Here is a 22,931-nt window from a genome sequence, read left to right on the forward strand (position 1 = left end):
GTTTTCATTTTAGGGATTATTCATGCCATCTATTTTAGGTGCCTCACTGTAGGTATGTAAGATAGGAAGCTGCTTTCCCTGTGATCCAGCCATAGCCAATAGAGGAAAGCTCTTTGAGCTGTGTTTAAGCTTCACTGACTGTACAGAAGGATTCAAGTCCTAATTTAGAACCCTGAAGTTGACTATATAAATCCCTTTGACATTCATACATCACCAAATGTGTCAAGATTACTGTTCCTCTTTGACAATGAAGAACCTAATCTTCCACTGCTAGAATAAAACCTCCAAAGGCTCTGACTCCAATCACATCAGCAAGTACAGAGTTTTGCAGAGAAGGTATTTCTCAGTACTTTTTTTTTTTTTTTTTTTTTTTTAGGCAAAGCATATCAACATGTTACCTCATGGAAAACACATTAATATTCCCTTTATGCTCATCTGTGTTTCTAAACAGCCACCTGGAATTTCTCCAGACTTTTCTAGCATCTGCCTAAAAGACAATTTATTTAAGTAAAATCTGGAAAAAAAATGTAGCTTAAGTGGTAAATGTTATTCCAAACCTGTGCGATAACACAATGGCTGCATGGCTAAAATTAGAGTAGAACCTTTGCAATATAGATAACTGCCATACCCTGCTGCACTAGCAGAAAGAATAGCATGAAATTAATAAAGGATGCAAGGTGAATATGGACATATTTGAGCAGCTCATTCTGTTTCTGCACACATTTAATACACACCAAAAACAAAAAAAATAAAACTTTGAAAGTGTTAAATTGAGGTTCACAGACCAAACTTTGAAATCCAAAAACTTGCAGGTAGACTACATTTCACCACTCCTATTTGACATTTTCAATATCAGGGCATAAATAAGCTGCTGGTAGCTAGAAAGTGAAAAGGGTGAACACCTGCTTAATAGGAACAGGAATGATAAGAATAGAATGGAAATTACATCTGGAAAACCCCCCAGGCATTTAACTTCCAAGTCAGACTTTTTGCTGCTTCTAAAGGAACTATGCTAATAGCACTGAAAAGCAGAAATGGTTGGTAGATCACACTGATTTCTTAGACTGGGAGTTTACTGATAATGAACAGATATATATATTTTTTTTCCTTGCAAGGTTATTATTCTTTACTTGTAAACTAGCAGCAGAGAACAATAGGCAAAATAGTATCCAAACATGACAAAAGCTGGCAAACCAGACCTGGGAACTAGGAGCTTTTCAGCACAAGGAAACTGCTTTGTAGCTCCAGGAACCTGAAGAAACATGGCAGGAACAAAAGTACAAATATTTTCTTAAAAAATAAAAATAAAAAATTTACAGGTGTGTTAAAGTATTTTTGAAGTCATTTATGAAATGAAGAAATAATATTAATAGCAAAAATCAGAACCTATCTACTGGGTGTGCCAGGGCAGCTATTTATCTATAGAATCTTTAATATAACCTTAATTATAGAGGTGAATACCACATCTCTACGTGTTATGATGGCGTTGTTCTATAAATGGATATTTTACGGTCTTGAATAAGGGACTGATTTCTATCCATTTTCACTTTCCAACTCACACAGACAGGAAATAAAACAGGAACTGGTATCACATATGGAAGGGATGGAGGTTCTTCCTAGAAAATGGCTTTCCTACAGAGACAGAACTAACATAAGCAATGCTTTTCTAAAGTGTTACGGGATTGCTGGAGTTACTGCTATGTTATTACTAAGACCAGAAAGTAAGTTACAGTGTATTAAACATTGTCATTTCACACTGCTCCTTAAGAAATTTTCTGTCTAGTCATATTTGGTAAGCCAAAATAATACAAGAAATGTCACTTTTCTCAGTCTTTTTTGTTTGTTTTAATGAAAGTTGCAAACTATTTAAAAATCAAGATGTTCTTGTATAAATGTCCTTACTCAGTATGTAATGAACTTCAAGGCCATGGGCCTTTGCTCATGGAAATCAGCAGCAAATCCCCCCTAAAAGGGCTGAAAAGCAAAAGAGACTCTTTCTTTCAGCCCTAGCCTAGAATCCAGTCAGTAACATCACTTAGGCCAGCTTTGTACATAACCTTTGAAAAACGAGACTCCTTCAGTGTTTTGGTTTGTCCACATCTCTAAAAGGAACATGCCATGTCATCTCTTCCCTCTTTCGTTTACAAAATCAATTGAAGTTTGGGTTTGTGGATTTTCCTGACAGAAGCACATGTGGACAGACAGCAAGTCTGACACATTTTAAATACTGGGCTTGTAAAATGATGAGGCCCATATGAAGTAAGCCTCACAGTACTGGCTGCATGGGACCCATGAAATCTATCCTACTGCACTAATCCACTCGTGCAGTGCATGCATTTCTAATCTCAAAGAGTTATCAGTGGCGAATCTCATTGCTCTGGGTCAGGAACTCTCATGAAATTTTAATGCACAAAAGACAACACAGCAAAGAAAACTGCCCATGTGAAACCTTCACAAAGCAAAGTATCTAATCTAATATTAATAAGTAAGCATCAAACACATCAGGTGCACATCAACCTAGTTTCTCTGGAGAGTCCTCTCATTATATTATACTGGAAAAACATACATCTCAAACACTTAAGCCTCTAAAATGAACAAATCAATAGTGAGTCCTGTACCTTTGCAACCTGGCCATAAGTGAAGACTGTCTCTAGGTCTCCCCACATGGGTATGCCAGCCCTTGTAGCTTGATAAGTTAACTAAAATAGCATCACTTCACCACATACATGGCTTTCATCAAGTACATCCCAAATAACCATTATCCTACCATGCATTAAATTAGCTAAAACGTTTTTTTTTTTTTTTCAAAATGTGGCACGTTTTACATTCCTTAGATGTCTCCCAAAGCACTTCTTGTCTCTTCCATAGCAAAATCCTATTGGAACAGAAGTTTTGAGTTGCTTGGACATGTGGCACCTCAGGTACCAGGGATCTGGTTGTAGAGTGGGTGGGACAGTGTCTTTGGCCATCTTCTTAGGCCTTGGAGAATGAGTGATTGACAGAAATCAACATGGAAGTGTTTTACACTGTGTCTAGGGGACAATGTAAGAGCATGCTACCTCAAGTATGGATTTTCTGTAAGTAATGACATTCAAAACATATATTGCACTCAGGAGATGGCTTGCTGTAAGTGTGTACTGTATCTAAAGGCACACACAATTTACTCATTACCAAAGGGAAAGTGTATTCCACTAATACACCAGTAGGAAAAAAATAATTTGCCAGTAAGGGGAAATCATGTGTTAATAAAGAAATTGTTATTTGGTTTAAAGCTCTTGATGCCAACTGAGAAAAAAAATATATATTCCTACATCTGTTGAAAATTTGATACTGGCTAGGCTGGTCCTTTTTGTCTGTATGAAAGTCTTAGGTCTTCCAAGATATTCATCATATTTTATAACTGTGATTTTTGGAAAGACTTCTTAGGCTACAAAACATGGGCCTTATAGGCAGTATAAAGTTTATGCTTAACTTACAACAGAAGTAGGCAAGATAAACAAAAGATGAAGAGAATGCTCCAGTTTTCTAAGAGACAGAGGTAACTTTACCAAGGCAGGACTCGATCCACCCTAAGGCTGCATGGACTGAGAACTGAGCTCAGCCACACAAGCACTGACATTAACCTTAGGTATCAAAACCAGCCTAAAGAATGATGCAGGTTTTGTAATATGAAGTACCATATGCCCAGCAAATAGGAGAGAGACAAGAAGTCCTTCAGACAACAAGGAGAAGCTTCTTCACTCCGTACAAGCACACCTGTGGCCATTTCAGAGCACTAATGGCCATGTACCAGTTCCTGCCTTGGCCTGACGAGGCAACTTTCCAGTAAACAAAAGCAACAATGAGGAAACAAGTATACCAAACCCAGGGCAGCTGCTACAATGGAAAAAGTCCCCAGCACGCCATGAGGTTTGGCAATGCGCATTCAGCTTTCAAAAGCCGTGGCTAGCATTGTTGCTCTCCTCTACACAGGGAAAGCTGTAGAGCAGCTGCACAGGATCTGATTTTAGGAGTAAGCACATCCTCAGATGAGCTCCCAGTTCTCTAGGTAAAGTATTAAACTCAAACGATGTCTGAATGTTACATTCATGGACACCGCTGATCAGGGGATGACATCAGGAGAGGGGAGGAAGGATGTTTAATGCATCCACAAACTAAAGCACTATGCCCAGTTCTGGGGGAAAGCTCACATTAGTCAGTGAGCCAGGGCATCTTCCCAGCACGGGGCATCTCTAGTCCCCATGGCTTGGGAGGAGGACACTCGCTGGTACCAGGGAGACACTTCAGTACACTCCAAACAGGATCTTTCTGTAGGAGGTGAGAAATTACTCCAGGAAAACTATATGTGCCACCTTCCTGTCACTAAGCTTCCCAGCAAACCATACTGAGGCATCCGACCAACATCATGAACTGAAGTCAGAGTCAAATCTAGCCGGTGACTGACAGGAGAGGAAAAGCTGTCAGCTAGAAAGCCATGGTGATAACTCCAGCAGAGCACATCTCGACATATTACGATGCGTTAGACATATTAAAGCACTTCAGCTTGCGTAGTTTAGAAGTTAGGAGCACAAAGGGCATTTGCCTTTTATTAATGTTTTTATGAGCTGCCTGAGTGATTTGCGAGCAGTTCAATATCCATTGCTGCATACCATTACTGCTCTATTTTTTAGAAGACAGCTTGGATAACACAAGAAAGAAAATGACTGTGATCAAAGTGAAATTACTATACACAATTGCATTTTTGTGAACAATCTACACAGCTAATACGAACAGACTGGGAAAAAAATCAATTCAAGAGAATCCATCAAAAAAAAAAAAAGCAGTGAAGCAGTGCTTCTAAAACTATACCTCTGACGGGTATGCTTTTAAATAACTCTATACTTCCCTTCTGTGGTTTATAATGTCAACATAAATCTGAAGGGATCTGAAGAAGGAAATGTTTATGAGTTCTTTTATTGGACCTCATTGTGCACAGATAATGTCACAAACAAATTATTTTGCTCTTGCTCAGGACTAACTTGATCATCCTGAAATATCACAAACAAATGGACTACCTGCCCTTGCAAGATAGCATTGTGTGTTTTCAGACATATTTCCATATCCTTAGACTCCCACTCATTAGTACACCAATATATTTTCAAATAAGTGTTTTTGCAGATTAATGTTGTTTTCAACAGACAATTTTTCCACAATACTTTGCAGAAAATGTTATCAAAAAGACAGTGACTGTATACATTCAATGGCTTGCTGAATTTATAGAGTCTGTTATTTATGCTGCTTTTTTTTCTCTCAGAAGGTGGCATAAAATATTCACATCCCCCCTTGGCTGACCATTCTTTGCTCCAGAACTGGGGAAAGTCACGTTGATCTGCATCAAGTTTTTCCCAGAGTTACATTTTCAGTGTGAATTGTAAATAAATACATTCACTCTTTCAGAAAACATTCCAATTTCAGATGAACTTTGCCAGGATGCCACTGACTAAGAAGACTGACACACTGACTTGTGCCTTTTGCTAAGAAGCAAAAGGCACAAGTAAATTTTTTTGGCTTTTTAAATGAGTTGTTTGTTTGCACTCCTTACACCCAACAGTCTCACTGAATTACATGCAGGGAGGACCTAACCCTCTGGATATTCATCTCAAACATACCCAGACCTTTTTGGTCAGGAAGAGAAGCTGGACTTTTTGAAAAGACTGATTACTTTTATGTTTTTAGCATGCTGGGGAATCACTTTGGACTGGGATTGCAACCTCGACCAAATTCCTGGTAGGCCTAGCCCTCAAACCACAAACCACATCTCATCCAAAGGCTCTTGACACTGGTGGAAAACTGGTTCTGTTTCAACATAGTTCTGAGCATGTCTCAAGGACATTAAATAAGTAACATGCTTTGGGAAAAGGGAATAGGAGCACCGGTAATTCTGTCTAGCAATCAGTTGGTCCTCCTTAGTGTACGTTTTCTTAAATGACGTTCTTCAAAACAACCCAATTTTTGGACAAGACAGAGTGCAATGAAAATAGTTGTTTTTATATTTCTGCCACATTCGGTGCACATGGTGTGGTACAGGGAAACATGAAGGGCAAGAAGTAGGCTTGGGGTTTACTTTGGGGCCCCAGAGCAAAACCAGATATTAGGATGGCTGATGTTTTGATAACCTTTCACAAGTCCCAGTGGTAGACTTGAATAAGCTTTGTAGATAGATTCAGCTGCCAGCAGACTGAACTATGTTTTTTTTTTTTACATTGGCAGCAGTCTGCTTTTGCTGTGTCAATTTATGCTGGTTTATAGGAAGGCTTAATTCTTGTTTTGACAGCTACAGAATTGTTCTGTGGTCCTGATGGACTGATTATGGTTTTCCTACTTCAGCCTGTTTTAGACATTCAAATCCTAATGACAGTTGTGCTGCATTCGGTTTTGTTTTTAACAAAAGGTGCTTGCAGCCAAAGTGTGCAATCCTTTCGGTCCAATGTTTTAGCATTAAGGAGTAAAGTGGGTTTATTTATTTATTTATTTCTGAGTTGCCTGGTTGCCTGTAAATTATATGGATTCCTGTTTGATTCCCTGCTGAAAGTACAAGAGGATTGTCATCTGACAGACGGGATACTAATTTTGTAGTTACTCTACATAAAGGTTTGACATCTGTTGTTAAATTAAGGTAGGTGTGTGGAGTATTCTACCTGGCTTCTTCGTATGCTGGTGGTAGATGTTAAGAGAGAGGACTGCACAAGCGCAATGTGTATTTCAGCAGTGCTGCCAGCAGTGTGGCTGCAATAATGATGCTTTCCTCAAAATCATAATTTAGGATCTCATTAGCTTCAGTTAAAAGACATGACTTTCATTTTTGACATTAAATGTACAAATATAATACTAACACCTTTCAGTCGAGCATCTGTACTGCAGCATTTCTAGTTGCAATCTAAGAGAAATTATACTGGAAAAAAAACAAAAAAGAAAAAAAAAACATTACATGCACTAGAAAGCACTGAAAACGTAAAGCTACATTAAGAACATAGTCTTTTTTACTATTCCCTTCTTGCATTTTAAAGTAGTGATATTTATTTATTTTTCTGAATCTGTCTTTAGACTGACTTTTCCCCATCTTTCTAGAGGACGGTAGGACAGAACACCCAGACATTTTCATATGGTATTTCCTAGACTGCCTATTTGTACAACTTAGGCTGACATGTATTAAGGGACTTTTGTTACTTCCTTTAACTTCATTGCATTGCTGGTTACCACGTGCTTATAAAGTTTAACAGGATTTATGGAATTCACGTCCAAGATATCACATGTGGCATCATGGAGACTTAGTTGTTCTAATAAATCCTAGAGCTCAGAAGTCCACTACAGCCAAGTTGAGTCCAGTTATAGGACTGAGATCCAGACTGCATGTTAAATAATCTTCATTGTGTTCTGGCATTGTGATACTTTTAATGGAAAGCAGTTCAGCATACATTTTTCATGTGCTGCCCTTTCCACATGATGATTTTACAAGGCAATCCTCCAGGGAAGCTTACCAGCATGTTTTTGTTCATGTTATCAGCAGACACCAGGGGAGGCAAAGCAGGTACAAAAATGAGAATGAATATTGTCCCACTGCTTTGTAATTGCAAGCCTACGGTTAGACAAAAATTGAGCTACAGCTTGCAATGTCACTTCCTCGACATCATGGCAATCTGATTTACAGTTTGATGCGAGGAAGAAAAGAAGGCTTTACCCTTACCATACCAACTTAGACTAAAACAGCTACATCAACAATACCTGAGACAGTAGGAAAGGATTATAAGTGCTCGTGTTCAGTGATTGTAATGGGGACCAGAATGCCTGAATTACATCAACAGAAATTTTTACCTGGAGAGTCCACAATTTTTAGATGAGAAAAATCACACAGCTGCTGTTGTGATCAAGATATGGATAAGCAGTCCTTAAAATACTTGAGGTAAAACATTGCCAAAAATTACCAATAATGGGGCTCTATGTAGAAGACACTGGGGAAGGACAGAATTAAAATGGACTTGTTTGGTACGTGTTATCCTAGAAAGAACATTTCTCACAGAAAATGTTAGAGGCACAATCATCACTTGAAATAAATGAAGAGTAGAATAATTACAAACTGTGTAATTTCTGTGTCCTTTTAGAAGACTCTTTTTCCAGTGCATAGGTAAGACAAGATGATCTGTAGGACATTATCTTCTGCATTTTCATTAACTGAGACCAACATCCTATATGCAAGATTTTTTTTCTCCTGCTGCTTTTACTCTTTCTACCTGTTCTGCTTTGCCTGAAGGAGAGAAGGGGAGTTAAATTAATGGGTTGAATTTGAAATATACTTTCCCAACAGCTAAATACTTGTGATCAAACAGTTGTTCTTGCTTAACTGTGACTTCAACATTCAGGCATGCATCAGTCTTATGTTCATTTACCTAGGCAGATGCTTGATTCCTACTTCAAAACCTACAGACATTCTGAAAGGACCCAATAAAACACAAAACTTAAAGGTGTTTGTAATGTTTGTCATTACCTATTGTGTAAACAGCTGCCAGAATTTTGTTCACTGCTCAAATCCCAGTGTGGAAGTACATTCAGCTGATGCTGTATGTTCCACTCAAATAAATTCCTCCCTTTGTGCAGAACTTCCCACTGAACAAAATAATGTGTGACCTCGTAGGCTACGCATGCATAAGTAACACAAGAAGAGAAGCGGGGACTTGGCTGAAGCTCTCAACTTCATGTGCTCCGCACATCCCCCTTCTCCATTCAGTCCTCAATTCAGTTCTTCACGCTTGTGTGAGGAACCAGGTTTTCTGAGTGCCTAAAACCACTGCAGACATGGATGACCTTGCACTATGAGCCAAGTCCTCCTTCTTGTTCACTGTACACCATCTTACCAGGTGCCATGCTCCACATAATCCCCCCTAGCAGCACTGCTGGTTCAATCCAGCCTTCTGTCAGCTGTGGGAAGTGGGGTTGGAAGGAATGCTAGGAAGAGATTTATTAAAAAAGACAAATTACTCAAAACCTTAATGCCCTTCACAGCTGCAGCACACTGCATTTGAATTGTCAGGGATCTGCTCTCTGGCTCTCTTGTAAGTGCCATTTCTTTGAGGCTGATGTTGTGCCCTAAAAGCTTCTCTCAGCCCTTTATCATTTAACCTGGATGAGCCCAGGGGCAAGGCTGAAGCCTTACTGTGTGCACCCTTACAGCATCCTGCCTGCCTCATCTTGAGGGTGGGGGACCTCAGAGCAGAAATGTAAGAAATGCAATAAATAAATAAAATGCTCACCCACTGCAGCAAAACTTTCTGTCACTTCCTATGAGACAGAAAGAGAAAAAGAAAGAAAACCTCAAAACATCACTTCTGTCACTGGAAAAAATCTGCATAGCTGTAACTGAACAGACTCCCTCTCAAAGGTTTTCAAGTGGGTTTTGTTTCATCTCTTACATTTTGTGTTCTGCTCCAGGCCTTAAGCAGAGAACATGCTGTAGCAGTGCATCACACACTGTGTCTGCCACATGCCTGCATGAGTTCAAGCACCACAGATAAGCAAAGTGCTTGCTGATTGCCCACAAAAAGTACCATCCTGTGCCCAAAAGCTCTGCAGTGCTGGTGGGGAGCCTGTAAAACTGGGCAAATGCATTTTTAAAAGTGTCTTTTGGGTATTTTACAGGTGTCTTGTCTTAAAGGTGCCCAGAGCCTGCTGCCTCTCCCGTGCCTTTTTCTTCAGGTATGCTGGGGCCAACCTGCAGCTTCAGGATTCCCAAGTACCTTGATTTTAAATTGTTTGCACCCCTATCCCTGAAAAAGAAAAGAAAAAGAAAAAGAAAAGAAAAAGAAAAAGAAAAAGAAAAAGAAAAAGAAAAAGAAAAAGAAAAAGAAAAAGAAAAAGAAAAAGAAAAAGAAAAAGAAAAAGAAAGAAAAGAAAAGAAAAGAAAAGAAAAGAGAAAAGAGAAGAGAAGAGAAGAGAAGAGAAGAGAAGAGAAGAGAAGAGAAGAAAAGAAAAGAAAAGAAAAGAAAAGAAAAGAAAAGAAAAGAAAAGAAAAGAAAAGAAAAGAAAAGAAAAGAAAAGAAAAAGAGAGGCTTTTCTAGCTTGCAAGACTAGTTCACAGCATGCTGTCTTACTGCTGGCTGCATGTCAGCCACTGTGATACAGAGCGGCCGTGGCAGAGCAGCGATGGCTGCTGTTAAATAGGGCTCTGACTGGCAACAGCTGCCTCGTCCCTTCAGAAGTCACGGACAGGTCGCTATTGCTGCACTAGGGTTCATTTGTAAAGCATTTTTGTTTTTAAGGGCCTATCACTCCATAGAGTGGCAGGCAAGGGCTAGGAAACTGCTGCCTCTGATTCTCTTTGGGGACAGGAAGGTGATGGGAACACATGGTGATGTCCCCAGAAAATGAGCCAGCGCTCAGCCCTGAGGAGGAACCTGTGTTACAAGCCATACTGCCACTGTGCCTTCTGCAGTCTGGTACTGTCAATAACACATGACAAAACATCCCTTGCTACAATGAGGAACACTCGGTAAATTACATGAAAAGAAGAATGAAATTTCAGCAAGAGGCACTAGCTACTGGCTTCACCAAAAAGTCATGGGTCTCCACATCCACCTTAAAAGGACTGCTCTCATCAGGGGGAAGAAAGATCAGTTTGTGGCTGAAATGACATCTGGAGTATTTTAACCCACGGCAGTTTACCAGCAATCTGCTCCCCACTTCTGGCAGGAAAAACATTCAGCATCTTTAAGGGAAATGACTTAAGGGAAGAGTGGTGTCAGCAGTAATAATCAAATGATGGAGGGATTTTCTTGCAGCCTTGCTAGCACAGAATTTTGTTTTAAACTCTTTGGTTGTAATGAAAGAAATATCCTGAAGTCTGCACAAGGTATATCCCTTGGGCAATGCCATCAATTCAATGAATTTCTATAAAAAGATTAACTGGGGCAGTTGTAACATGTCCGTATTCCCATGCTAGATTGCTAATTACCTCCATTTGTTTTCCATAATGGACTTCTATCTCAGTGGAGTTTTTTTTTTGCTATGAAAATTTGTCTCACTCAAAATGATAGCAAACCTGCATTCAAATTTGTCCCTCCAAGGGCAGTGTTGTATTTTCACATTTTTATACTCCTCAGGCACACGAGGCAGTGCCCAACACACAAGCTCATGCAATAACCTCATAAATCAAGTGGCTCCCATACTCAAATGCAAAGAAGCAAGGTCTCACACTCAGTTATGCCCAGAAAAATCCAAAGGGATTTTACTGACTACAAGAGAGACTTGGGTAAGAATGGGTCTTTAGGATTTTCACATCTGGTTTCAGCACCTGCCAAATTTCTCAGAAGCTGCAGCACTATGTTCAGTGTGGTTCAGCCTCCTCGAGGAAAAACAGACTGCTTCTTGGTCTTTTTAATAATTGCTGGTTAAAAGCTGTTTTTAGAAACACTGGCAGATTCACAAAGCAGGTACGAGTTGTGCCTTGGAGGACTGGCCGTGGCCATGGTGGTGATGGGGAGGAAAGAGCTGAGGGGCTGCAGACCTGCCTGGTGTGTGCAGAACCCCACAGCCCCTTTTTCTTCCCTCTGCACCCCAGGCAAATCCATCTCTGCTCCCTGCCTGCCTCCCTCTACTTTTTCTTATTATTGAAGTCTCATGGAATTTTTCTTTTATATAACGTTTTTGGAAACTCCACCTCATCTCAACAGCAAACGGCTACACTCCACATCACAATAGTGCTGTTGTCTTCTCTTTAACAAGGAAACATTGTCCGCATAATTTTGTGAATACACTTTTGGATCATGTTAAAAGTCCAAAATTATCACTTACTGGTATTTTTTATTTTCTATCAAAAGAGGATATATGTCATTAATTGATTTTTCTCCTGTTCTTCTGAGGAATTAAATGAACCTGTAGTCACACTCTTGCCTAGCGTTGAATGCAGAGAACCACAGTACAAACAACACCTCTAGGTAAAAAGAAGTATTAAGAAAACAGTGGCAATGACAAACTCGCACATAATTATGAATGAAGGCTGATCACTGCTGGTTTTAGGAAAGAGGTTGGTATCCTTTGGCCTGGGAAATGAAAGATCAATAAGAGAACACTGGTACCTAAGGAGCAAGCCACCAGCTCAGTGGGGATCAGTGAGAACCTTATCAGCAAAAGGGACACTGAGACGTAGGGTGAATTATTGGCTACATTGGTTCCTGACACCCAGCTTTTACCATTTCGGATGTCAGTGATGTACTCCAGTGACATGTCTTGAGGTGAACTTGTGATCTGCTGAGATCACATAAGTGAAATAGCTGATGTCTAAACACTAACCTGTAGCAAAAGCAATTCAAATAACATGCTAGATAAGGATTTTTTAAGATGTCATGATCGTGACTGTAATTGCATCTGAGATGATACATGGGTGAGGAGGACTCATCCACCAGTGACTAAAGCTTTGCTGGCAATTCATGATCTGTGTCTCAGATGTAGAGCACTGGCAGATTTAGGCTGCGTGTGAAGGCTAAAAGAGTGCTGTGAAGGTATGGAAAATATGAAGCCTAATTATCATGGCTGTGATGAGCCATAAGAATAATGTCCAGTACATTTATTGCCTAAACCACTAATAAAAATTTGCAATGGGTAGTTGTAGTACTGTAGGGAGGAGGACACAGAAAGCAAGAAAAGGACGAATGGCACATTCAGGGCAAGAAGTGAACATGGTGCTTTTATCAGTGGAGCTCACATGTATGCTTGGTATAGGGGTAATCAGTTAGCTGGGTAGAGAGTGAATAACAGAAGTGTTGGAGAAAATGATAGGGGAAAAAATTGGCCCAGTACTTGGTAGTTCAGAGGGCATGAGGATGTTATGTGGGACAGTGTTTCCATAATTAAAGGGAATTGAGAATTCTGACTAATTTGGTGCGCGCGCACAGATGGCTGCATCTGCTTTGGCACGCAGAGGTGCCCAGTGCCCAGGGACACGTGCTCTGCCGGGTGCCCACCGAGCTCCTCCCAGAGACTCAGAAACCCAGCACAAAGTGTTCCGAAATTACACCACCAGGTGCGAGGAGCTTTGGCTGACAGCACAAGGCAGCTGGGAAGTTTAAACCTTGCTTAAAAAGCCTTTGCAGTCACCTGAAAACCCCGCTCAAGGGCTCTAAAGGGAAAGAGAGTTTTGACTTGTCTTTAAAGTACTTAAGTCTATCACTATTACACTGGCAGCTGCTGCAGTGCAGCTGGATCAGATCTGTAGAGTGAAGGAGATGGGGCTGACATCCACACTGAGCATGCAGGGGGTTCACTTCAGCAGCGTAATTCCCCCTGTAGTCTCAGTGCTGGCTGGCAGCTGCATGGCACGTGAGGTGGAGAGAACCTTCAGGCATCATTTGTAAGTGAAAGCTCATTCACTTGCTCCATGACATGAACCAGAGAAGTAGGGGCCACCTACAGTTTAAAAACACACTCGGGATGCGAACTGAACAGCTGAGGTAGGCATTAGCTGGAAGTGAGATTTTGGGCAGCATCACAGCCAGCCTCCCAGAGACCGCCAGAATGCCGACCCCTCATGCACCTCCAAGGTACTTCCCAAGTGCGTCAGAAAGGGACAACAAAATGCTGGTGAGAAGAGAGAGGTGAGAGGACAGCCTTCCCTTCTGTCTCTCTCTTCCCTAGAGAGCGTTAAGATGGGAGGGTGGAAGAGCAGACTGCTCATTCTCCTCCTCCCCAGGGGATCTGAGCCCCCATTTACTGCCTGCTTGGCAGATGCTCAGACAGTCAAAAACTGGGGGATATCCTGAGGTGAACTTCTATTGATGTGTATTACTTTGAACTGATGAATATTTCATTACTGGAGAGAAGGAATATGAATCACTAATTCAGGAGTAAAGAGAGGGAAATAGCTGGGTTTGAACCACTGCTAGAGAATACATTTCACTTTAAAAAATTTCACTTTAAAACCCTGTGGTTTCTTCAAAAGACCACCTTAATTACAGACACCTACAACCTTTTCAATAAAATCTTAAAGCCAGTAATACTCATTAGAGAAACAACCATCCCTTGCCCCCATGACTATAATCAATGAGCAAAATTTAAGGCATGGTTTCAAAACAGGATTTTCTGCTGCCTTGAGCAGGTGTGAGAATTGAGAACGTGGAAATGCTGGTTGGAGGGGCCTTCTGGAGGTCATCCTTGACCCAGCCTCCCACCGGAGGCAAGGGAAGAGAGAAGGGAGAGAAAATGTCATTGGGAAATACTGGGAGAGGAAAGAACAAACAACAATTAATTGAAAGATATTGAAATAATTGCCATAAGATAAAGCCACGAGTAGAGAAATATTGTGTTCACTTGCATATGCAATAATATTTCTGTTCTAATTTCATTTTAAATCAAGAGTGGATGAAAAAGGAGATGAAGGATTACTGATACAGGAAAAAAATAAATTCTTAGTTTTCCAGTGAAGCAAAACAGATCATTGCTTCTAAACCATTAAGTTGAGATCTCAGTTTCCAGCTATAAGTGTCTAGAATTTCTGGAATTTCAAAGGGATTAAAATAGACACATTTTGGCAAAACCACACCTGTTTGCATGAAAATACTGGTTCAAACAATTTACTATTTGAAAAAAAAATGCTTTGAAATTTTTGAAATGTATGATTTCCAAAAACATACATTTCAAACCAAAATGTTCTGATATGAGGATTAATTATAATGTATAATTATATAAAACTTTACAGACAGTTCTCAAATGTGCAAAATGGTGGTATCAGAATGAAACATTTTACCTCACTGCTCTATTTTTTTTTAATGTGGATTGAAGCTCTTTTTTTTTTCTCACAAATTGCGCAGAATATTTTCCCAGCCTGCTCCTTTCCTTTATGTTAACTTGTGCAAGAAGAGCAATGTGTTGTGTTACTGTAAGCAGCACAACACTACACTGATGCACCATCGTGTCTATGTACAGCACTCAAAACATTTATCTTGTCCTAAAGGGAAAGAGATTTTATTATTCTGCTTTTAAGTACAAGACTTAATATTGCCAGTATGCTCAAGAGCAATAACAGCTTTTGCAATCCCTTTGTACAACTTGCATTGCTGTAAGTGCTCATTTGTTCAATAAGTAGCAGAACAAAGACTGAAATATCTCCTCTGATCTCCTCAAACAATTAAAGGTGGCCTGAGGTGTGTTCATTTTGGTGCATGAGGACTGCAGGAGAAGTACAGACATAAGTAGGTTAACTTTAAGCTGACAGGGTGGGCTTAGTTATTAAATAATTGTTTGCAAATAAAATCCTTACAAAACTCCAGCTAATTTCAGCAGCATCTGGATTTCACCTTGGGTGCTTTCACAGGGTACATATTTCTTTTTGCAGTGAAATAAAAAGCAAAGTAAAACAGACATTAGGTAGTTCAATATTTGGTACAGCTGAGAACAAGCCGATACACTTAAGCACTAACTTACACCTTCCCAATATCATACTTTATCCACTCCTCATGGAAAAGCTCAGGGGTCTTAACAGGAGGCAGTGAGCTGGAGGAGCATATATCTGGTGTGCTGCAGGCTCAGGCCCTCCACATCTCTGTGGAAAGACCTGAAACATTTAGGTATACAGGGTATACTAATGCCCATGGGTGATTTGTTAAGTAGTTCCACTCACAAAAAGCAAGTTGTTATTTAGGGGTGAACTGATCTCAGTTAATTTTAGGCATCTTCAGTAGAGATGCCAGTGTAGACCAGGGTCCACATCCAGCCTAGGGCTGTTGAAGTCCTCTCAGATAGTCACTTCACATTCTTTTATAAGCAATGGAAAGAAAAAGGCACTATTGGGGTGCAGCTCATCAAGCCTGCTTTAAATGCCAGCCATCCTGAGTCACAACCCCAGTGACAGTGACAAGTCTTCCCCTGACCGCACCACAAACACAGCTGCAGGCTCTGACACTTACACCAGTCTCACTTTGTCTATCCAAATGGATAGGCTTCAAATTAAGAAAATGAGACCAAAAAAGCACCAAACTTCCAGTGCTTTCTCAGGTTTTCCCAGTTCCTTGAGCATCCCCCTCAAGGCTGGGGGAGCTGCTTTTTCCAAGGGTCCTCCTTGCCTCCATGACTAAACTGCACCTTGTGTGCATTTCTTTTCACATAGCTTCGGTGGTTTTCCTTTGCAGATTCATTCACGGGACTCATAAACATAATGACTGACATCATCTGGCGCTACACGGGAGATTTCATGGCTCCTGATATCGTTTGCAGAGTCGTCCGCTACTTACAGGTACAGGAACCACATGCTCCCCTATACGCCCAAGCTCACATGGCTTTGTGTCCCCACAGCAATAAACCCGAACAAAATGCTGTACAGACATTTTGCTAGCATCAGAAATGCTGAATGCTAAAGGTATTCATTTAAAGTTTAAACATGATTAATTAAAACATATTAAATCCTTTAAATTTTGTAGACCAGAAAAAGATCTGGGTGAAAATATATCTCCTTCCCTTCCCTTCCCTTCCCTTCCCTTCCCTTCCCTTCCCTTCCCTTCCCTTCCCTTCCCTTCCCCTCCCCCCTTCCTCCCCCTCCCCTCCCCCCTCCCCCCCTCCCCCCCTCCCCTCTCCTCCCCTCCCCCCCTCTCCTCTCCTCTCCTCCCCTCTCCTCTCCTCTTCTCTCCTCTCCTCTCCCCTCCCCTCTTTTTTTTTTTCCCCGTAGAAGCTTAGAAGCTTTCATATATTCATTCCTAGAATATCCCTAGACCAGTGTTATAGCTGGCGTTATTTTCTGAAATATATGTGTCTCATTTCTGTCTTCTATACCTTCTGTCCCAGGTGGTCCTCCTATATGCTTCAACTTATGTCCTCGTGTCACTAAGCATAGACCGGTATCATGCCATTGTTTATCCAATGAAGTTCATGCAAGGAGGTAGGAGAATTTCCATGCCTTGCTGTTGCTGTGGGTAGTATTGGCTAGTTTCATTTTACTAAGAAAGTTTTCAAAATTATTAACCTTGTGCCATGAATTATTTATTGCTGCTGTAGCAATATTTGGACTCTGTTACATTTCTCCAAATGACAAAAGAGTTGTGGCTTCAATATGTATTAAGCTGCACTTAGCCCTCAGCAGTTTTTTATAAGCTTTGTGTTAGCAAAGAACGAAATGACATTTTAAAAAGTACAGGGGGTTCGTTATCTTCCAGCATTTTGAGCAAAGTATTATGGGCAAAAGGTATCCCTTGTACAGCTAAGCTGTCTCTAGGAGATACAACAACTATATTACCTATTTATTCACGTGAAAAAAAAATAATTTGGATAGAGAATATATATAGTATTGAGAATTGATATGATAAGAGAACTTCGAAAACTATAGCAAATAAGTTTGGATATTTATTCTGTTTTAAAATTCCATCTGTTATTTTTGCAGCACTCAAATACACCTCGTCTGCTTAGCAATACAATTTAAAGAATGTGAGTTCTTTCCTACAGAGCTTTAAGTCTGAATTTAAGAATGCTGCACTGAGTGAAAACTATTAATAGCAGGTGAGGTGGAAGGGGTACGGTTACGAGAGTCATGGTGGCTTGAAGATGCATTGCAATCAGACAGAAATATTATTTTTGTTTCCGAGTAATGATGATTTTTGACAGTCTGCTCTATTCAGGGGATCAGAATAATGGTCCTCTTTGGCCTTAAAAACCTATGAATCCAACACAGCCCAGGCAGTGGTGCAGCTCTGGCAGATGCTAAGGCCTGAAAACTTCAAATACTTGAGTGAAGTTCAGCCTAATATTCCCCAGCATGTGGACTGACTTTTTCAAAGCGAGGAGGATTGATACCAAGTTTTTATATCAGTGGGCTTTTAGATGCAGTTTGCTTTGCAGCTCCCACAGCCTTGGGCTGGGGAAGGTTCATAAACCACCTGAAACACTGGCTGCTGGCCAAGCAGGGCTAGCTACCAGACAGACCCACTGATATTTCTTCTTCGGGCACCATAAGAGAAAAGTAACATTGTTAAATTACCTCCTGGGCTTAGTAAAGATGTTTTTCAGTACTTTTTGCCAACCATTTTGATGTTGATCCATGAACTTTTGTTGTTGTTGTTGCTGCTATGGAAAATTTGGTAAAGGTTAAAGAACAAATTGCATGCAATAGCTCTTTTTCTTTTTCCCTTACTGGAAGAGAGTTTTCTTCTCCACCAGACTCTTCCTACACTTGGTGGGATGCAATCCTCAGAGATCTCAAACCTCATCCTGCCCCACTACAGCGTGGGTCACTCCTCCTGTGCCCCATGGCATGCAAAAGATGTTCTTTGCACTATTCCTCCAGCCAAAGTCACCTGGTCAACATGGGTCGTACAGGAGCTGAGCAAAGGGATAATAAGCCTAGGAGGATTAAGAAGCATGCCTTCTTCCCCTTATCACCTTTACCGGAGCCCAAGTGGTTCAGGGTGATTTGTTAAGATCTGGCATGCCAGGAGGCAAGAGGGGACTTGATGAGCACCACCTGCCTCCAGCAGGGCTGGTACCACCAACAGATGTCTTTCATGGAGCCAAGATCATGCAGCTACCTGCATATCTTCAATGGGAAAAAGGGGGCAGTGGTAAATTCAGAAGAATGATCTAAGGAGGCATATTTACCACAGAAACTTCCTGGAATATATATGTATATACACTAGTCTTTTGCACCCGGCTGTTCCTAGCAGAGGTGCCATGTGTGCAGCTCTTAGCTGTCTTGCAAATGGAGAACAAAGAGAGTTACAAGACTTTGTCATTGGTAATGACACAAAGAAATGGTAAAAACAATTGTGAGTCAACTGGTGGAAAATAACACTTGTAAACACTTGTATATTCTTTCCAAAATCAAATGCTCATCCCCCAAAATCCTTCAGTCAAGAAACAAAAGAGTTATTTCTCTTTACCCTGTTTAGAAATAATGTAACCTTGAAATATCATTTCAGGGAAAAAAAAAAAAAGTCAATCATTTTGTTTAGAAAATGTCAAACAATTTTAAATACGTATATGTGTTTAATTACTAGCTGTGAGTTAAAAGACAGAACCCAAATAGGTGGAAACTGTCCCTTGCACGGCTTTGGGGTGCAAACGCTCAAGTCCATTAGATCATTGAGATCATAACAGCTCTCTCCAGACTTAAAAACTAATTTTAAAATGGCACTTTCTTTATGAAAGGATTGCAGCAGGATGGCAGTAGGGAGCAAAACTCCCCCCAGAAGGTGCTTCTCCTCCACATGGAGCTGAGAACAGACAGATGTGCATAAAAAACACTGCTGCAATATACAGATGGAAGAAGCAGAGCAAAAGGGAAGGGGACATGAACAGGTCCATTAGGAGAGTCGGTACAAGAGCTTGTGACAGATTCCTCCTAATGCTAGATGTTCATCTTGACCATTCCAGCAAGGAAAACTCTCCATATAAAGAGCAATATTATGTTTAGAGGAAAATACTGATGAGGTGAATAGAATATTATACAGAATATTATATAGAATATTATACAGAATATTAGAAATCTGTTATTTATTTGATTCTGTCTATAACTTATTCCATCTATAACTTATATAGCTCTAGTTATAGAATTTGCTAGCATTTGGAGCATACTAGAGCATTTTCAAAAATAAAATAAAAATAATAATAAAAAACCTGCTTATGAGGCAGCTGATTAACATTAGCCCAATAAAAAAAAACTTATCCATATGCTACCAGTAGCCTGTAAAGCCCTTTAGACTGCCCAGGTCATTTTCTACCAAATACAAAGAATGTTTTAAAAAAAGAATAAATGAACATTGCAGCTAAAGTTTTATAAAACATGTAGATAAAACAACACTTTTGCCAAGCACAAATTGCCTACTTCACTTCAAATTAAGGGTGTAGCTACACAGTGCAAAAAATATGTTATCCAAGAATGACCTTTCCCCCTTATGAATAGACACATGGGCCCCATTGAGGCTTGTAGCATGTTGTTTAAGTAGCTTCCTCACCACCTAAAAGCATTTTCTGTCAGGAGATATTTTGTGAAGCTGTTAATATTCCTTTTGTTAAGTTTATTCTGTTATGCTTTGGGAAACTTTATGGTTCTCCTCTGCTTGTGCAATATTTATAGACTTAATCTAACCCTCTCACTTAGTGGATGTCATCAAAGTTCCCTTAAGCCCTGGATTAGCAAGACCGTATTTTGCTGAACGTGGGTAGCATTTAAAGATGAGCAGGATAAATGAATATTTGCAAGTGATGTTTTATAAAGCATAAAATTACTTTTTGAATGCTTCTCCCACATGCTTTTATATTGCTCTTTGAGCTTCAAGGAGAAAAGATGTTCTTCTTGATATACATAATTTAAAATGATTTTCTATTTCACACACAACTCCAGGTATTTTGTAGACAAGAAGGACAATAAAATATTTCAGCTCCAAAGCTTCCCAAATCAAAAATTTGTCCCCATCTGTTTCTGTAGCAATATGACTCGGGGGGGGGGGGGAGGGGAATAACTGCTGATGAGAATCACTGGTACTCCACAGATCAGCCCCTCCTCTCCGTACTTTTCAGTTAGAGCTACAAGGATTTTATCAAAAGCTACATATTTGTCAAAATTAAGTCGTTGGGGCTGTTTGCTTCAACATGTTGATTTTTACAAAATTCCATAGGAGCCACTGGGCATCATTTGGTTTTATATCAGTTTTCTCCATTTGGCAGTAGAGGAGGACAAGAGAAAGGTAGAAAGAGTAACCCAAATCTACCAAGTATCTTGGGATCCTTGAACTTCCATTCCTCACCATGAAATCCAGAAGGATCTCTTAGTGGATGGCTGTTGCAGCAAACAAAGCAGGGCTGAGCACTCAAGCACTAGCCCGCAATCCTCTTTCCCTGTTGCATGCATGGTTAGCTGCCCACCCTTGACGTGGTTGGGCTTGTGTCCATCAACTGGAGCTGGGTTTGGTCCCCACTATGCCATGGGGAACTGCAGGACATGCCTGGGCTCTCCAGCATCACTTCTGCTTGGGGCAGTAGAGTTGCAGCTGGGGTCAAGAGCAGATGGCTGTGCAGTTTTGTTTCCACCCTAAACAGATGTGTTTTCTGTTTCCTGAGAGGGAATATTTTTTGAGTCTTCTCCCTACAAGATACATCAAAATGTTAATTTTCCATTCCAAGGAAGACATTTCCCCCCTCCAGTACATCCAGTACACTCCAACCCAGGTATATTTTAAGTAGCCCTTCCTGGTCTCAACCTTCCTCAGGTACCTGTAGCTCAAAGGCTCCTTCTTTTCCATCTGTCCCCATACTGACCTCTGTTTTGCTGTGCCCAGGTACGAACGTGCATCAGAGCAGGCCTGACGTCCCTTGCACTCGTTCATGAAGTTGCCTTGGTGGCCAAGAGGAATGTTTTACTTCTCAGGTTTCTGACTTGCTGACCCTCACCCATGCCTTTCCCATAGCGTTTCAGATTCAATGGGCCCTAAGAATATTGAAAAAAATCATAACTAAATGACTTTTTACCATGAGAAAGAGATGAACCCCCACACTCCCTTGCAGTCTTCTCAGCACCAACTGGCTTCAGACTGAAAACACCTTTCTTCACACAGTCTGCTCCTCCCCACCTTTCTCTCAGTTCTGCTTCAAAGGGACAGCCTCATTGGCAACTCCATTAACACTGTCTATTTGAATCTGTTGAACAGAAAGACAGGCGAAAGTTCTTATTGGAGTGGCCTGGAGCCTCTCTTTCCTGTTTTCGATACCCACTCTGATTATTTTGGGAAACGGCAGCTCTCCAACGGGGAAGTGCAGTGCTGGGCTCTCTGGCCCGATGACTCCTACTGGATACCCTACATGACGGTGGTTGCTTTCCTGGTGTACTTCATTCCACTGATCATTATCAGGTAAGCCTGCTGGTGGGAGTGCATGGTGAAAGCTGTCAAGCATGCAGTCGGCTTAATGCTTTATTTTCACTCGTTCATTATGGTTTCATTTCCACACCTGCCTTATAGTGGCTTCAGTTTGCATCATGTAATGCACGGGCCGCTGTGCTTGCCCTGGGTGCTCTCCATGCAGTATTAATAGCTGGGAACATTCTTTCTGAACAAGGATTGAATCTCTAAGTATGTCCACTTATCTCTGCAGCTTCAGGCTTGAAATATATCTTTGAAATTATCTTGAAATATATCTTTATAAATACAGTATGAATATCTAGCTATTATGACAAAACATTGTTTTAATAAAAGAACAGAAACCACACAGGCTAATTAAACTGAAATTAACTTAAAGTGCTCTCAAGTTTCATAGTACTAAAAGAGTGTTTCTTCATCAGGGTCAGAAAGAAATCCCTAAACGTCTGAAGCTGTCAAACACTGCTAAAATACAAAGAAATGAAATTCTTCCCATTCTGTAATGGGAAATTTGAACAAAGGTAATCTGCAGCAGAATCTCCTTTTAAACTGAGCTCAGCCAATATCCCAAACTGTGCTTGGTGATCAGCGAATTTATTGCCTGCCTCTCGGGTGCTGTCATTAGCCAACATTAAACAAAAGTGATCTAGCCCTGAGGAGCTACTGGTTGGAACGAGCAGTCAAAAACTCCTGTGGAAGAGGAGCGCAGCTTTGTAACTAACAGCCTTGAAAGGCTGCTGGTGGCAGTAATTTGTGCTCTCAGTGAAGACATATTCCTCACCTCTCTTTCCCTTATGTTCTCTTTCAGTAGCAAGGTTACGACAGAATTTCTTCATGTCAATCTCTCCTTCTTAGTGGTAAAGATGACTTGCTGGGCACTCCTTTTTTTCTGCATACCTTGGTGACAACTACTTGGGCTATGAGAGAGGAGCTCTGTTTGCATGTTTGTCAGACATCTCTCTTGGTCATTCTGCTTTTCCAGTGGGTCTGAGACTCCCAGCATGAGTCTCATGGAATCATCTAGGTTAGAAAAGACCTTCAAGATCACCAAGTCTGTATTAGATTCTTGTTCATTAA

At 40.6% G+C, this 22,931-nt stretch overlaps 1 protein-coding gene across 1 annotated transcript in view; it reads left to right on the forward strand.

The window, feature by feature from the left end:
* NPSR1 (neuropeptide S receptor 1) overlaps nt 1–22,931 on the forward strand; it is a 57,731-nt gene that overhangs the window by 22,319 nt on the left and 12,481 nt on the right. Inside the window, 5 exon segments of the mRNA XM_035552453.1 lie at nt 16,149–16,252; nt 16,798–16,891; nt 17,503–17,505; nt 21,648–21,716; nt 21,719–21,848. Coding sequence (XP_035408346.1) covers nt 16,149–16,252; nt 16,798–16,891; nt 17,503–17,505; nt 21,648–21,716; nt 21,719–21,848 — 400 coding nt within the window.

The sequence above is a fragment of the Cygnus atratus genome, chromosome 2, assembly GCF_013377495.2.
Source record: "Cygnus atratus isolate AKBS03 ecotype Queensland, Australia chromosome 2, CAtr_DNAZoo_HiC_assembly, whole genome shotgun sequence".
Lineage (NCBI taxonomy): Eukaryota > Metazoa > Chordata > Aves > Anseriformes > Anatidae > Cygnus > Cygnus atratus.